Source organism: Pterocles gutturalis, unplaced genomic scaffold (assembly GCF_000699245.1).
Source record: "Pterocles gutturalis isolate BGI_N339 unplaced genomic scaffold, ASM69924v1 scaffold9385, whole genome shotgun sequence".
Lineage (NCBI taxonomy): Eukaryota > Metazoa > Chordata > Aves > Pterocliformes > Pteroclidae > Pterocles > Pterocles gutturalis.
The window spans coordinates 27693-45567 of record NW_010143405.1 but is presented as its reverse complement, the minus strand read 5'-3'; the positions used below and the strand labels follow the sequence as shown (position 1 = coordinate 45567).

Sequence of the window (17875 nt, the reverse complement as noted above, 5' to 3'; positions counted from 1 at the left end):
AATGGCCTAACATCAAGAAGATAAAGGACTGTTACAGAAAGAGAAATTTTGTGGAAACAGAAAACTATGGAAGCTGGATTGATTAAAGACTCACAGTAATCCTTTTTTACTTCAAAAAACAGATCAGTCAACAAGAGACTGTAATTGCACGCAAGTTATCTCATTCTGCTTTCTACCTTCCAGTACCCAATGTACTGCAGTTAAGAAAAGCATTTACTTGAAAAGCTGGTGTCCTTTTTGACCTGTTTCTGTTCTCTCTCTAATCATGAGCTCCCACAAACGTTTGTCTCTTGGTTCTGCTACTGCAGTTAAGAAAAGCATTTACTTGAAAAGCTGGTGTCCTTTTTGACCTGTTTCTGTTCTCTCTCTCTAATCATGAGCTCCCACAAATGTTTGTCTCTCGGTTCTGCTGATGGAGATCACAAACAGTATAAAGCATAATTCCATGGTGGAGAGAAAAAAGTGTTTTGTACACTAAAGGCACCCCAATGCTGTTTTCACTGTTTAGTTCTTTGGGTTTTTACATAAGTAAATATGCAATGAGTCCTCAGCTCATGCCAGTATATCTTATGAATCAAGGAAGGAAAAACATTCTCTTCAATAATAGCAATAACAATAAACTGACAAATAATAAGCTCACACCATATTTATCTGTGTTTGACATGCAAACACCTTCATTCTGCTGCCCAGTACTTTTTTACAGCTTTCTTTAGATAAGTAAAAGCCAACGTAAGGAACCTGCAGAACTATTTTTCTTTTCTCTGCTGTAGAGATTGTGTGCTGAGTCACTGCTCTTAGACTTACACAAAGATAAAACAGCATCATTTGCTGGGATATGCATCTCGGCATCCTGCAAACATCAATCGTAGTATGAAACTCGCCATTTTTTAACAAATGAGGAAAAAAGTGCAAATGGGGGAAAAGTACAAGACTGAAAAGTAACATCCCTTTAACTGCAACATTAAACAGCTGCACTTGTTTATACAAAAAGTCTTTTTCATGGAGCAAAAATGCAGATTTTAGATGGCAAAACAAATTTAATAAGCATGTCTCCTGATAGCTGGCATCAACCAAATTATGTTTTAATAGGAGTGTAAGAAGTTATCTTACACATTTTGGAAGAGAACTAAGTAATTGAACTCACCTTACACCTTCCTACCGAATAAGTTTCCTTAGGAAATTTGGGGGAGAAGAGTCAGATACCTTCTCTCCTAAACTGCAGGAATTTCTTTCTCTCTGTTTTCCCCCAACTTTAAAACCAGCTAATTTCTGATGGCCAGGGGCATGGTGAACCACAAAAAGCAGCAAGAGAAAGGTAAGGATATGAAGAGACATTTTACATAGAAAAAGCACACTCTTGTAACTCACATCCCTTGCTTCCCCTCTCCCTTCCCTTTCCCCTTTCCCAACTGCTTTCAGTGATCCTGTGCATAGGTTCAACGTTGAAAAATGCAGGAATCAATGGATATCACCCTTCACTCCCACCTCACTTGCAACAAGCTACACTCACAACTTGCACATATTTTCTAGTCAACCATTAGTGAAGTGGAGAAGAAGCAGACCAGATCTTAAAAGATTTTTATCCAGGAAACATTCATGTTAATGCATTTTAAGAAGAATAAAAGTGCTAATATGAAAATAATAGTCAATTGGAAAAGCTGGTAACAACGCCATGAGCCAGCTCTGTGAAAAATGACTCAAAAAGTTACTACGGAAGTTCAGGAATATGTGAGACTTTACAGTCTAACTCTACACTGTATTTCGAGAGTGAATCAAAGCTTTTTACAAAAAGCAATTAACTCTCATATTACCTTGTTGAGATGCATAGTATTTGTACTAGTTCAACAAATGGAAAGTGATTTGTCCCAGTAGTGGTGAGTTAGGGTGAAATGATTGGGATTAAATTCTAACTATTAAAATCTGAGATTTTATACCATAAGCCTTCCAGCTTTTATTGGCTTTTGACAGAGTGGACAACCGTATTTCATAAATACTGGAAAGCACAAATGGCATAGATCCTAACTCTGTAAGTCGGTCTAATCACATCATAGAAACTGAATGATTAGGAACTTGGCCATTTAGCACTTCACATGAATAAAAATTTCCCAAATCTGCTGTAGTTGAAGAACTGGCTTGAAGAATTACACGGATGCAATTAAATTAGAAACTTGGCTTACAATCCAGCATGGAGACTTGTAGAAACAGCCAACAAACCTGCAAACATTTTCCTCCTCTTAGGGATTCTCTGCACAAATCAGTCTCCTCACCCCTTGGGGCCTTTGATCTGTACCTACGTTTTGGGATTTTGGTCTAGGATTTTACCCAAGGCCAATCTCTAGATACATACGTGTCTTCTGGGGCTCACAATGCATGTGCCTGACTTCAGCACTAGTCACAATACACAGGAATACAGCCTTGCACTCAGATCTGATCTGTTCTTCATAGCAGCTCACAAAGAAGTTGTTACCCTCTGCCTGCTGTGCAAACTACACAGCCATTAGAAACAGGCGATTACTTTACTATCATTTACTGATAAACAGACCATATTACAGCTCCTCACTACATCCATGGGGTTATTACTAGCACTAAGCACTGTCACACTGAAATAAATGTTTCCAAGATCTTCCCAGAGCATAATGGGAAACATACTTGGTCACCTCAATCTTAGAAAAGAAACAAAGAAAATGTAGGCATTTATTCCAAGTGGTAGTTTGACCTGTAGATTACAGATAAGAGATGGCTTATCCTAAAGTAAGAAGAGTGCAAATAAGGCTGTTGCTCTTTTTTTTTTTTTTTTTTACAGTGAAACAATAAGCAGCATCTCTCTTCATTAGCTCCAGTATCTGAATATATTCTGAAGCAGCAGTAACTGATTCTCCTATAAAACTAATATTTCTGTTTTATGGAGTAGTTTAGTACTAAATCTCATGCATCATAAATAGGTCTCAGATAGTCGATAATGATCTAATTTTTTATTCAAACAGAGGTAGTATGCCACACTGACAATTATATTTTGTAACTGGATTACAGCAGTAGTAGTAAAAATATACAATTGGGGTAAAAAGGAAAGAAATTAAAAATTACGGACTTTCTCCTTGGATTTATATTGAACAGGTAGATTGTCATCTTGTCACAAAGATGTTAATATTATCACTTAATTAACTAATGCCAGTATCTCCATAATGATTTTTAAACACTTTGATGAGAAAATTATACAGCTTACATACTATGTTAGTATAAATTACACAGACAACATTAATGCAAAGACTTGGATGCTATCAGATTTCTGGAGGCAAGTATAAGATGTAAAATAACATCTTTAAAAGTCATACCTAAATCTCCAGCGGATTTGATGTCAATATTATCAAAACCACTGCCGATTCGGACAATTATTCGAAGTGCTTTAAATTTCTCCAGGTCTTCTCGTGTTAAAGTGATTGTGTGATACATCAGTGCACCCACTGCTTCATTTAGTACCTATAAATAAAAGGGAAGAAAAAAAGATATTTTTATTTTTCTTACATAATAGCTCAATCACACATACATATTTTCAGGTACAAAAATACATTAGAAGCATTAAATCCAGGTCTTTTGTTTTAAAGGTTATTTCTCCAAATAGCTTCCAGCCTCTTGTTAGTCTTTTTTCATCTGATGTATCCGTTCTAGCACGATAAGATTAGCTTTACAAGCACTAAGTGATCTTTGTGTTCTTATTAAGAGGGAGAGCTCTTTCTCATTCCACAGAAGATGCTCTGCAATGCTGGGCCCTAAGTACAAGCACCACTGGACTGCATCTGCCCATGCAGATGAAACACAACACAGCAGCAAGCAGTCACTTTAAACAGTAAGTATTTTTTATGCTCAGGCAGCTGACATTCAGTTCTGAATGGAGTCACAGAGCAGTATCTCTTCACCATACACACAGTGGTACAGGCATTCACTGAGCTATTAAACCTCTTGATACCTGAATAGAAAACATTCAGTAATCACTGTAAAACCCTTAGACAACAGAGACTGAAATCTGTCAATTCATACATAAGAACAATGTGTTTGGCCCTTAGTTTATTGATATTGCAACTATCTAAGCTCTCACTGACGGAAAACTGGATGTCATAGAAATTGCTACAGCTGAGATGCCAAACTGAACATTATCTAGAAAAAATAGCACCTCTAAGAAATAAATTGTATCGAAACAAAAATGTTGAGAAAAAACAAACAAACAAACAAAACAAAAAACTTGCATGCGAGCAAGCCAAAAAAAAAGAAAATTAATTCACAGGATCTGAAATGTCTGAATAATCTTTTAAATTATGTTAGCGTGCATCCAACCTACTCAAGAAAGTGTAAGAGGAAGGGGTACAGAGAAGAAGAGAGCCTAGCACACCATGCCCAGCAGGTTCAAATTCTGCTACCAAACAAGCAGTGACACTGCACCCCACACAGCTGATACAAGATTATTTTTCAAAAAGCAGAAAATATTTTCCACTCTTTATATGCAAAACGGACAATTTCACTTCTTCAAAACACTTCTGTGTTTCCACCTTCAGTGCACTACCTAATATCCTAATTGTTCTACAAGATACAAAACATGCACAAATCATTTCAACACCTAAGATAGCTGTAATGACTTCAAGAGATTCCTGTGATGCCCTCCACATCAAAGTTCTGCAGAAGCTCTAAGTTTCTTATTCAATAGACTTTTGGTACATGTACAGATTCTTTCATCTGAGTTATTTCTGCTCATATGATCATTTTCTAGGGTACTGCAAGATCAGTAACAATAATCAACATAAATAATTAAAAAAAATATTACTGCAGCAAAATACAGTCTTACACACAGAAGATTACAACTGCTGGAACCCAAGATCCAGAGCAGTAATTTTTAAAATTAAAATACATGAAGAAAAAATTTAAAAGAAAATAAAAACAAACTCCATAAAAATGAAAGGAAACTGCTTCTTACAGAACACTTCACAAACGTATTTACGCAATTTCAACAGGTGTTTCTGTTCTAAGTCAGATAAAGACCAGAATCCTTTGAGCAGAATTTGGTTTTACTTGCAAGAGTAAGAACTGCAAAAAAATTAGAAATTACACATCTTTAAAGAATGCAGCTACAACGTAATTTAAAGAATAGCTGTAGGCTCTGATCTTATAAATGATTATACACACACAAAACTCCTTGATTTTAATGGTACAAACAAGTCCTTTGGAGATTACATCTAACAGTCACCAGTCGGTAAGACTGCATGCATCAGAATGTGTTTCCTTGTGCTGTTGCACAGTGTTTAAAAAAACCCAAACGAGTTTATTGGTTTTGCTTCTACAGTGACATTACAGTTGGCATGGGCCAAGGCAAAGCCTGTGCCTGGGGCAGTCTACACAAGAAACAGTCCCTCTTATAACCCTAGTACCCACACAAAATGTCCTTAGGGTTTTTCTGGCCCATTAATTCCTACAAGAGAATTGTTCCAAAATCTCACAGCTCCAACAACATGGAAATTTTTTTCTGGTTTCCAGCCTCAATTTATTCACAGCCCAGCTTCTATCCATTTGTTCTGGCACCACTGTTGGCCATGTGCTTAAACCATACTTTCTCTCCTTGGTGCTTACAATCCAAATGTATTTATAGACAACGATCATATCCTCTCTCAGCCATTCGTTTGGCTAGACTTCACAAGCCTTGTCCTTCCAGTCTCATCGGGGATGATACCCTTTCACTCCCTTGATCAGTCTAACACTTCTCTACTGCACTTGAAGAAGTCTAAGGTCAACTCTTCCATGGGTGCTCACAACTGCACCCCGTGTGCTACTGGAGCTTGCCCTCCCCATCGTGTTATACCGACCCTAGCACTGTCCGCAGCAGCACGTGTACTGGAAACCTCTCCTAATGAAGTCTCACGCGATGGGTGACGTTTCTGCACGGCCACCGTTGCACTGCCAGCTGATCCTGGGAGTAACATGTGAATCTGAATCCTTCTCCCCTGAAGCATGTGTTTCTGCCACGTTCCCAAATTTACAGCAGGACTTCTTTCTCCAAATCACAGCACAATCTCAAGGTTCTCAAGTTCTTTATGAGACCCTGGTCCTCTCCAATTCGCCGTGTCCTCCACTCTGGGTTTTATCACATACATTTCCTTCACCTCTGCCAGGGCTGCTCCAGTTGGTTGTGACGCAGGAGGAAACATCCTCTGTTTAGCTGTCAGAAGGGCAAAACCTCAAGTAGCTTAGAGCTTACAATGACCCACCTAAGGCTTGTGTCGCAGCCAGAACCTTCTTTCCCTCCTCTCCAAGACTGGGAAAGGCCAGTGCTGTGTGGTTTTGTATGTGCAGAGCGCTGACACTACTTTAAGGACTGCATTAATTAGGTGCTAAACAACAGCTGAAGGGCTCAGACATTTGTGTTTTCAAATCACAGTGTTTCATTTGGGAAGAAGGTTACCATCATGATCATGCATATTTTATTAACTCAGCTAATCACAACTGTAATTTGGACTAAGAGCGCTGGTGTGGACCCATTACACCACATTTTTGGGCCCATCTAGGTTATGCCTTGGCACTAGGAGGAGATGGAAAAGTATTGGGAAGCTTGGGAACACGTTCAAGAAAAGGAAAAATATTTCTCAGCTATGGCTTAACACTGACACTAGCCATTTCCACAGGCAGTTATTTACCCGTCAGATGGGATATGGAACAAACAGATACAAATAAAGAAATCTTTTTACATTTTCTTTCTAGCCTCTTCTAGGATTACAGCCCAGTTATCAAGGAAATGCACTGCCAAAAAAGTAATCTTCTCTGACTGTGTATTGTTTCACATTGATTTGATAATTAAATTAGGTTACTGCTTTTTGCAACTAGCCTGATGATTGAAATATGCCAAAAAGGCAGAAAATAATAGCAGAAAATCTGAAGCTAGAAACACTGAGTATTGACAAATGTTAATAATGTTAATAATGCCACTTACAAGATTAATAAAAAGTTTCTATGTTTTAGAATTAGTTGCATAAATTATATTCTCAGTCATTACATATACTAAATACACACAAGGAAGTTTGACAAGCTTGTTCAATGAGTAAAGTCATAACCTCAACTAATGAGAGAAGAATACATGAAACTGAAATCCAGCATAAATGCTACCAGTTCCAGAAAATGAAATAATCTATAGAAAAAAACCACTGTGCATAGGAGTAATTTAGTGATCACTTGCAGAAGCACATCCAATAGTGGATGCATGAGAGAAACCAGGAATATATATGGTTTTTTCATCATTTTCCATAATGAACTTGATCAATACAACGTTCATCAAATTCTAGTACTATTTTATTACAAAGATATCAACTCCTGTAAATCTGAGTGAGAAAACATATTTAACAAGCAAGCTAGAAATTCCAGATCAGCCCAAGTATGTGGCATTCAGACAACGCTTTCATGATCTCTCGTGAGAAAAGACAACGGGCAAAATTTTATAGAGAACAAGCAGAGTTAGCTGTGTAGCTTCAACAGTCATTCCTGCCTTCATCAGACTACAACTGTGCTTTTCAGGAAAAAAGGACCTGAGATAAAAGTTGAAACACAGGACATGAGTTGGCTTCCTTCTGTTACCAAATTATTATGCAGCCCATCTACATAGTTCCTATGCCTTCAGACTTACTTCCAGGTGAAGCTACAGCACACTGCTTGCTGAAAGCCTTTTTCATACCCTCTTCGATGAGCTGACATCCTTTCCAATCACAGCTGCTTAGACTGGTCTTTCTGCTGTTCTTCAACCTTGAAACGAATACTCTGCTTTCACAACATGCCAGGTCTACCACTATAGTAGGAGACATTTCTATTTCAAATAATTTAACAAATCTCACGTACTGAATACTGAAGGTTGAAATCCTTTTTAAACATCTTTGTCTATTTTTTTTCACCTTATTTCAGAATGAGGCTATTTTAGCCATCGTGCCAAACACTACATAGTCACCACTGCAACAGTCGAGCCTCGTACTATTTGGGGAAGAACTCTCACCATCTCGAAAAGCGTAAACATATTGTAACATGCTAAGAATAGAACAGCAAGGTCTCCTGTTCTTTGGTCATCCAAACGCATACTACTAGATTTTACTATGAGAGACTGATCTCAGAGGCTTGCGCATCAAATCTAGAGTACATAAACATACGACAGTATGTGAAATGCTAAATCACTTCAGTGCAGAGACAGAACATATTTATATATTACACACTGAACATGACAATATATAATAATTTTTTTTTCAAGACCTCTAGAAAATCTTCACTAGAAAGTGCTATATTTAATCTGGTTCTAGAAACTACAGGGTATTGCATTTCCTGGAGTATGATGTGTCATCTCCAAAAAAATACGTTCCAGTGTCACCAAAAGACTTGAGACATTTTGCACTTTTGGGTGGAAAAAATGTACTTTGCCTAAACCGAGTAGGCCTTGCATCATTTGCCTTGCAAAAAGCAGATGCGTGCCAAATTTGTAACCAAGTCTGCCACGCAGGGGAGGCTGCAGCAGACTCGTAGCTGCTCTCAAAGCCTCACTACAACATCACTAACTAATGCTGTTAAAATCGAAAAGAAAACCCAGTGTGCTCAAATGGCGTTCAGTAGGATTTCAAAACCCTGCTAGTTTGTGCTGCTCTTTACAAGTTCCCGTTTCTCTTCACAAGACTATCAGCTCAATGTTAGGTTCCTATGATCCGTGGTGCTGTCAGTAACCTGCTCATTTCATCGTATGCACTTTATTCAGCAAGGATACTTGCTTTAGTGGAGACCCTAAATATAAATAGTTAAGTTTATACTGCACATAAATACAAACAAGTATAAAAATTTTATACAAACATAAACAAAACTTACTTGCAGGCTCCTGAAAACACTCTCTCTGAAAACCTATATATCCTCACACTGTATAAACCACATATATATACACGACATATAAGAGAGTGTACTTCTAGTCTTTTAAAAAATACTATTGAAAAATATATAAACACACACACAACTATACAAATAACCTGCACAGCCTATAACAAATTTCCTTTTAAAAACTATATTGAAGCCAGTCTTTCAAACCCAGGATTTACTAACAATTATACACAGTTTAATGACAGAAGTCAATTTGAGAATATAGACTCTGGAAACACTTTGACTAAATAAAAAGCTCTAATGAAAAACCTTTGGTTTTAACCAGACTTCTGTGTGTTAACTTGTACGGTCTATTAATAAGGCTGCATCGTGTTCCATTTCAGTTCAAGTCTATCAGACGCTAGGAGGGACTGAACATCTATACCACAGGATCATTATGTCATGAAAGTCATTGACAACAACATATCAATCCACGCAACTGTCTCGAAAAAACCTGTTAATAATCACTAGCAATATTCAAGCCTCAATGATCCATATTAAAACTTGGTACTGGGAAATTAAGCAAAAAGCTTGTCGATAACAAACTACATTAGACTCTAATCTGTCTGTAAGATTGATATATGCTGTTTGCTGGGTACAGCAGCACTTCCACTCTGCTTTTTAAAGCATATCAGTCAGAGGAGACACTGGCAGCCTGCCCTTTCTTGTAACGCTGCACTTGACCTGTAATATTACCACTGACCTGCTGGCAGAAGGGTCACTGAATACAAACAGTAATTTTGTATACACCCCTACTGTGACAGCTGGAGGTAGTGTCCTGGTTTCAGCTGAGACAGAGTTAACCTTCTTCACAGTAGCTAGTGTGAGGCTGTGTTTGGATTTGTGCTGAGGAGAAGCTGATCACATACTGATAGGACAGTCAAGGACTTTTCAGCTTCTCTGCTGTGCCCGTGTCTGAGCACAGCCCCAATTACTAGCCTAGGATTTGGCCTTAAGTTTAGGACTGAGACCCAAACTGGCCAATGGTCTGTTCCATATCATGCACATCATGCCCAGAATATAGACGAGGATCTGTCCAGAAGTGCTCATTTTTTCTGGGTCAGCTTTCTTCTGGGTGGTCTTTTGTTTGGGTTGTCGCCCTCTGGGTCATCCCTCTCTCAGGGTTGTCTTGGTCTCTTGGGCACTTGGGTTCTTATCTCCATTCTGGGATTGCTGTTTCAGGACTCTCCTTGGTCTGGGACCATCCGCTGGGAACAGGCTGAGCACCATTATCATCATTATTATTACTTTCAATATTACTGTAGTTTAGTTATTAAGTTGTTCTTAACTCATGAGTCGCTTTTCCCGTTACCTCTTTAATCCTCTTGCCCATCCCTGGGAGGGGGACGGTGTGCCAGCAGTTGTTGTATTTTGGCCACCAGCCAGGGTCAAACCTACAACAGTTAGCTACTTTGTTGTAAAATGAGGTGTAGTAAACCCTCTTAGGGTTTCCTTTTGTTATTTTTTTTCAAAGTCTTTCATAAGGAATCTGATCCAAGGCTCATTTAGTTTCAGTAAATTTACAAGGTTTTGGATCAGCTCTAAGGCAACAACTTATTCCCAAGCATCCGTTACTGTTCAGAACAAGGCAGCTTCCTTTCAATCTGTATTCTTTGAGAAGTTAATTTTGATGGAAAACTAAAATGCTGCAACTGCATCATGAGTATAAACAGCACTAAGGGTACAAATGCAAGATTGCAGCTTTACTCCTAAACAAAGAAGAATCTGAAGCTGAAGAAATTATCTTACTTAACCATTGACATAATAGGAACAAATCAAAGCTTCAGCTGAACAACAGCACCATTCTTGATTTGTTTGTATCAGTTTCAAAACATTTGTCGCATTACAAAAGCTCTTCAGCTCTTCTTTGAAACAGTCTTAGATAAAACTGTAATGACTCGAAATGTTTCTACATTCAATTCCTATGTAAAAGTGCAATTGAAAAAATTCCAAGTCCTACACCGTTCAATACCAAGTTCAGCTTTTCTCTTTTTAACTTAAACTAAAAATACAGAAATGCAGTATCCCTGACAATGTTATTTGGTGCTTTTCTAACAGGAGTCAAGGGATCTGATGCATTCTAACTTAACTAAATCACTTGTAAGGGTGGAGCACGCGTTTACCAGACAATTTTTCCACTTCCAACAGAACAGCCTATTCTCTTTAATGTTCTGGTGAACTGGGTATCTGCATGAAGCACCAAATCCAGTCAAAAACACCCCCATTTCTTCTTTCTAGCTGATTTGAGACAAGATGTAGGAAACCACATAATTACACAAAGAGAGAAAACGTACACAGCTTTAAACAAACTCTTGACTTCTGTCCAGTCTGTGTGTTTTGCTTTAAAGACCACTCTTAATCAGCTGTGCTTCCTGGCTTTTCAGTTGGGTTTGCAAGGATCACTTCATTTTCTCTCTGCTTGGCCAAGATGTCTACTACCAGATCTTGCATCTTATGCTTAGGTTTAGCCCTTTGGAGCTACACAGCATGCTCCATGTTACAGAATATACAGCAGAAGTCAGGAAGTCCAAAAAGTAAAGAATTTAACTCCAAAAATCTCAGGCAACATAAAGACCTCAAGGGTGTGCTTGAGTCTGTGATGCCTTTGAAGGTACAGCAGTAGAAGGAAGAAGCAATACTGCAGAAGTGTTGGGTAGGCTGCCAGGGAGCCAGGAAAAACAGTAAACTGTGAATGGCACTGAAAAAAGGGATTTGGGGAAAAAAGAAGGGGAGAGACAACAGAGCATAAAACAGGGAAAAAAGAAAGTTGACCTGGAATGAGGATGCAAGCAAGCTAATTATTTATAAATAATTTTTTTGATGACCACCTATATTTTGGCAGAACAAACCAGAACACCATATATGTTTGGAGTCAGTCTGAGACAGTAACTGAAGAGTGATTTACAGATGATTAATTATAAAATAAAAACAATTTAAACAGTTTAACTTCTGACATTAATGCAACCTCTATTAAGAAACAAATTTAACCACCAAAATCTTAAAGTAATTTTTTCCCTAAATGACAGAAGTTTCCTGATAGGATGTAGTGAACCTAGTTCCCAGCTATCCCATGATATGGTTTGACAAATGTAATGCTCAGCTTCACACAGCCATATACAACATTTGCAATACAACAGAACTTAGGAGTCAATGCATAAACATGTACGTTGAAAACACACCACGTTTCTGGGGGGGCGAGATCAGTAAAACCTTAGACACCTGATTTCAGAAGAAGTGTAATAAGTGTCCTCTAACTACAAAGGTATTTTAAAACCTTGGGTCACTCTCAGCAAACATGTGTTCACTTAAGCACTGGCAGCCCAATTTTCAAAAGGAAGGTAACATTATCTTTGCCGTCCAAATTGCCTTCCAAAGCAGGGGGAAAGAATGCTTTGACTCCAGATGAAGCAGAGTTCTAATACACACTGTTATTTACTTGTGACTTTAAACAACTTACTTATTTTCCATACTTTAGCTTCCTCAGCCACAAAAAGAGAATGACAAATTAACTCTTTGGCATAAGAGAATTGCTACGAACTGCAACTCAGGTACTACCCACTTTGGAGAAAACTTTAATTACCACATACAGTAAGGTATAATGGTATTTGCTAACATCCTGCTTTTGACCCTGTACCCAGATCGCATTCAAATCCTAATTTATTTTCCTCCTTTCTGTATGTGTTAAAATTTCTCAGCCTCCTTGCTTCGCTATGAAAAAATATCTAGCTTGTGCTTTGCTGTCTCACAAACGACTACAAATTCCCCTTTTCCCTTCTATTTCCTTTGTTGCCTAATCATCCTAAAAGACTGTCTTTTAAACCATCATCCTGTCCCTGAAACCTTCTCATAACCAGCAGAAATCCCTTCCCCAGTTTCCAAAATGTTTACTCCTCAAACACCAACTCCTCAGACCCCCGTGATCAAGGCTCCACAGCTGTGCAAGCTGAGTTTATACCCTCTCTTACTCTCCTACCCATCCCTTTGTAGTCTTTCACTCCTTTCCTCATCTGATTCTCAGTTCCTGTCTTTTTTTTTCCCATTGCATTCATCTATAGCGATCCATCTATGTGTATCAAATGACATCAATCACCTCTTTCAAACCCCATTCTAAATTTTGCAGTCTCTGGCCTGCCTCCTGCAACTTCAGACTATCTAAATGTGTCTGTATCTGCTACCCCACCAAATTCAGCATCTCTTCTTATAAAGACAAGAAATATATGAAAGAAAAACTAAATTTCACCTTCTGCTTTCAGCAAGCTCTTCTCAACACTAAACCTTTTTCCTGATTTGCAGTCATCTCTTCTTTCACAATGGGGAACAGTCTTTTGCAAATTGACATCCATTACCAAAATCTGTATTTTAATTAACAGGACAATATCATTTAGTATGGCCAGGAATGTGCATTCATAAATACATGAACAGTTTAGATACCGCTTTAAATATGCAACTTCTAATTTTAAAACTTTTCCTGAAAGCAATTTTATATTTAGTAAAGCACCATTCACAAATAAGGTACTACACAAGCAGTACTGAAGGACAGATATTTCTCTATTATAACTCTAAAGTTGTGTGAAAAACAGCCATTTTTCACTGCAGATGAACAGTGACCACTTTGTACATGCAAGTATACAGTGCTCAACACGTCATAAAACTGATCTCTTAGTCTATGTTAAAGTAATCCAACAATATGATAACGAATTAACATTTGTGATTTTTGTTGCAGAAATGTATTCCCTGCCAGAACAGCAGTACATTGCAAACCCAAACATTTTAAGACAGCATCATCCTTTGGGCTAGTGAAGATTTGTATTATGGCAGTGTACCGGTAGCAAGTGAAAATCCATTTTCCAGATATATTACTGAGCTCACTAAGAAGGAATTATTTTGGTATAATAAAAAGCAAAGGATGGAAGATTTAGTATAATCCACTAAACACAATGCTCTTGCAAAGATCAACAACCGTTTACCTGTGTTACTCATCAGTTATTTAAATGGTTTTCCAAAGCTACAATTTGAGGTGTACCGGTAGCAAGTGAAAATCCATTTTCCAGATATATTACTGAGCTCACTAAGAAGGAATTATTTTGGTATAATAAAAAGCAAAGGATGGAAGATTTAGTATAATCCACTAAACACAATGCTCTTGCAAAGATCAACAACCGTTTACCTGTGTTACTCATCAGTTATTTAAATGGTTTTCCAAAGCTACAATTTGAGACACACACACTTCCAGTCTCAAGATCTGGGAAGTTCATTTACTACACAACACTGATAACAGAAAATATTGAGTGTTTCTAAGGTTTTGTCACACAGGAACCCCTAGTCTTCATGCATTAGAAGTAAATGATGTTGAGTTCAGCAAGCAAAGCATAAAACTATACAGGTGATGCAGTTGCCAACATTATAGTGTTCATCTGAAGAGTAGACTACTATTATCTACAAAAAAAGATGAAACAGCATTGTAGTACTTATTCTTCACATATTATTTAGTCCTTGTAAATGGAATCCAGCTATTTCATGTATTAAACTTCTGATAATGGTGTAAGATACGAAAACAGCAAGACTAAAGCAACTTTTCAACATGATTAAAAAGAAATACACAGAAATAAGGCATTATATCATATTTTAGCTCTCAATATATAAAAAGATAAAAGGGAATTGAGAGAAAAAAGCTTGGGTTGAATATTTCTCTAAATTAAATAAATAAAGCATTATCCTTAGATTACTATTGTCTTTGACTCTTACAAATTAAGCTTCTTTTAATTAAAAAAAAAAAAAAATCCCAAACCAGAAAACAGTATCTGTTTCTATGGATCTCCAATTACCAATGAAGACAGGAAAGCTTTCACTTCTTCGCATTTGTTCTCAGGTTAGTTATTTTTACATTCCCATCCACTGCCACAATATTGAATAGTTTCAGTTGCATGCACAGCAAAAACACTGGTCTTTTTCAACAGATATTAAAGAGAAGGTTGAAATTAGCATTAGGATTTGGTAAAACCTTACTGATTCAAAATAGAATGTCACAACAAAACAGAAGTTCAGGTTTCGAGTTTACACAATCCCATTGACCACCCACTGTAAAGATGGTCTTCTATATGACAGTATAAACACATTAAAAAAGACACGAGATCTGAACTGTAATACTGCCAACTCTGAATCCAGTTTATAATTCAAGAATCACCTGAAAAGAACAGTTTTAACTCTATTGTGAGAAACAACTAATGAACTCAAAAAAGGGTATCTGGAATGCTGATTATTTCCTAGTAGGAACAATTTTATTTTTTTTTCCGTTTTCCTATTCACATTAGAATTTTATTGTATCTAAAATGCAGCTGAACAAAACAAGGTAGCGACGTTAAGCCAGTACTGATGTGGCAGAAAAGAACTTTAAATATCATTCTTGACTCCTGTTCTGACAAAAGCCTGTTCCTGTGTGGGAAGGGAGGCAGAAGGGTAAAAGAGGAAATCTGAAAGTTGTCCAAGATAGCCACCAAGGAACTAGCATCAGAGATCTCCACCAAGGAACTATGCCAGGGGTTTTAGAAGAGGGGTCATCTCTTGTGTTTGCTTGAACCATGAGAATCGGCAGTTCTAGTTTGCTGTGCTGATAACAGCATGCAACGCTTTGGTCTTTTCTTTATTGTTTAGAAAAGAAAAAAACCACAAGAAAAAAACCCTACAACTTACAAATCTTTAAAGTTTTAACAACAAAAATGTTCTTTTTCAGAATAAAAATATTTTTTTGTAAGAAGTAACAAGCTAAACAGTTGGTTGATGGGTTCACACCAGAAAGATGTCCACATGTGACTACCAAAAAAGAGATTTATCCACTTGATAACAGAAGGCAAGTTAGTATTAGTATTATTTTCAAGTTGCTGGCTTTGTAAAAAAGTCATCAAAGAAAAGATTAAATCTTTCATCACATACAGAGACTTTAAAACGTTTAACAATGCTATATATTACAAGAACATGAAAAGTAAATAAACAATTAAACCAGTTATGAATTCAAAATAGTGAAAAGCTTCTGAAAACCCGTCACAAACCCAAGGGCTGCTATAGTTATCGTAGGACAAGTCCAACAAGGTACCTGTAGAGAAACAAGAATGCTGGTGCAACTCGGTTCAGCTGACACCTCCTTAGCACCTGAATCACACTCAGTGTACAGCACCGTACGCAAAAAAGTGGATACAGACGCTCACCTAACAAGCCTTTAAGTTAATGCTTGGATTTGTACTTGTCTATCATGGGTCTCTGCTGGAGAAGAAGAAAATAAATTCCTGGGAAGGGCCCCCTGATTACCCTCCTCTGATGTAATATTTAAATTTTTTACATCCATAAAAGTGGTTAAGGCTCGTTTTCATCCTTTATCAGGTCAAGGATTTAGCATTTGAGGCTTACCCTGCTAGCCAACAGGAATACATTTATAATACATTTTAAAATTAATTTTCTAAATAAATTTTGGGTTAGCAATTGTTTTGAAACCCTTCGCAGCGTCTATTCTCGGTGCACGAGGACTCTCAACCCAATTTGCACAACTCCTTGGCTAAACAAAGAAGTTTGAAAGTTCCTCACACCAGCCAATCCAACACTGAGATTTGGCTTTCCAGCTGAAGGCTGAGCAACAATGTTTCCAAGAAGCATTTCAAAATATCATGTAAAATTTTCCCAGAGGTAACTCTCTCCATTAATCTAATACAGTGGGTAAGCATATGGACAACACCCAGCCACAGATACACTACACAAAAGCATACTTCAACACAGACATTTCCATCTTTGTGTCATCATCATGTTTCGTAACTTATTGGAAACGACCAGGAGCTCACTCACGAAGGTTATCAACTCTTAACTAAAATGCAACAGCTAAACACATTGTCAGAGCTAACGCAATACTGTATCTGTTCTGAATAATCAAAATATTTGTGTTTTCTAAAACATCTCAATTATACCTCTAAATATTACCTTTTCATGAATTTCTTGCGTAGACTGAGCATCACAAAACGCCACCGTGGCTACATCCTTCAGAATAGGCATTTCTACTGTACAGTCCCTGCCATCCAGCAACGCTACCAAAGGGCGCGGGTGCATGGGCCCATTCATGATCGGAGGTCGAATGCCTACGAAGAAACAGAGAAGACTTGTTATTCAAGCCATGCAAATATAATAATAACAATAAAAGGTTATAGCTAGTTTGTTTATTCTGATGGTAGAAAAAGATTTCAAGGACTGAAGCTAGTAGAACAGGAATAAGTTTACAGTCAGCAATCAAACAGAAAAAGTAAGAAAAAAATGCCATGGAGATTCAGGAGGCTGAAGCTGGATAAAACCACTAAGGGAATAGCATGTTTGTTTTTTAAAGATACATCCTTACTGCATTATTAAGAAGTGCCTGTGTGATCTTATCCAAGGTTTATGTTTTGATTGGATTCCACACCTTTGTGAGCTCTAGACAGAGTGAGAAATATCTTGTCCAGGCTTGTAAGAGCATAACTTATGGAATATCATAAGCAACCCAGCAAGGATTTGAGTATACAATTTACATATAAGATGATGATCTGCTGAGACTAAAATTTAACTGAAAAAAAGCCTACAACAGCAAAATTTTTAATTTACTGAAGACATAACGTCCAAGTGTACAAGCTCATTACTGATCTATGTAGGTCTGCTTAGACTTAAAATTTCTACAAAACAATTCTGTATACCTTAGTCAAACACACACATCATACTTAATCCACTTATCTGAAAACTCTTAAAAAATATGAACAAAATATCCCTCCCTACATCAACATCATGCTTGGAACATGGTAGAGCAACAAAGGAATACACGTTAAAGATCTGGGGGAAGGAAAATCAGTTGGAAGTGCAAGCTTCATTTATATCCTCCTTATGGAGTCTTAAAATGAACAGTAATCCTTATAACAAGATATTAAGAGAGCATCTTTTTAACAGTATAGATGCTATAAAT

The 17875-nt window shown here is 37.4% G+C and overlaps 1 protein-coding gene across 2 annotated transcripts in view; it reads right to left on the bottom strand.

Annotated features, from left to right (window-relative positions):
- Positions 1-17032, bottom strand: part of CTBP1 (C-terminal binding protein 1) — a 39514-nt gene extending 22482 nt beyond the window's left edge. Inside the window, exons 1-2 of one of the 2 annotated variants that reach the window (XM_010084721.1) lie at positions 16873-17032; positions 3333-3477 (exon numbers count right to left, since the gene is read on the bottom strand). In XM_010084721.1, coding sequence (XP_010083023.1) covers positions 3333-3477; positions 16873-17010 — 283 coding nt within the window. In that variant the 5' untranslated portion in view covers positions 17011-17032. The remainder of the gene's footprint in view (positions 1-3332; positions 3478-16872) is intronic. The other variant, XM_010084722.1, reaches the window with a different exon arrangement.
- Positions 17033-17875: the final 843 nt, after the last annotated feature.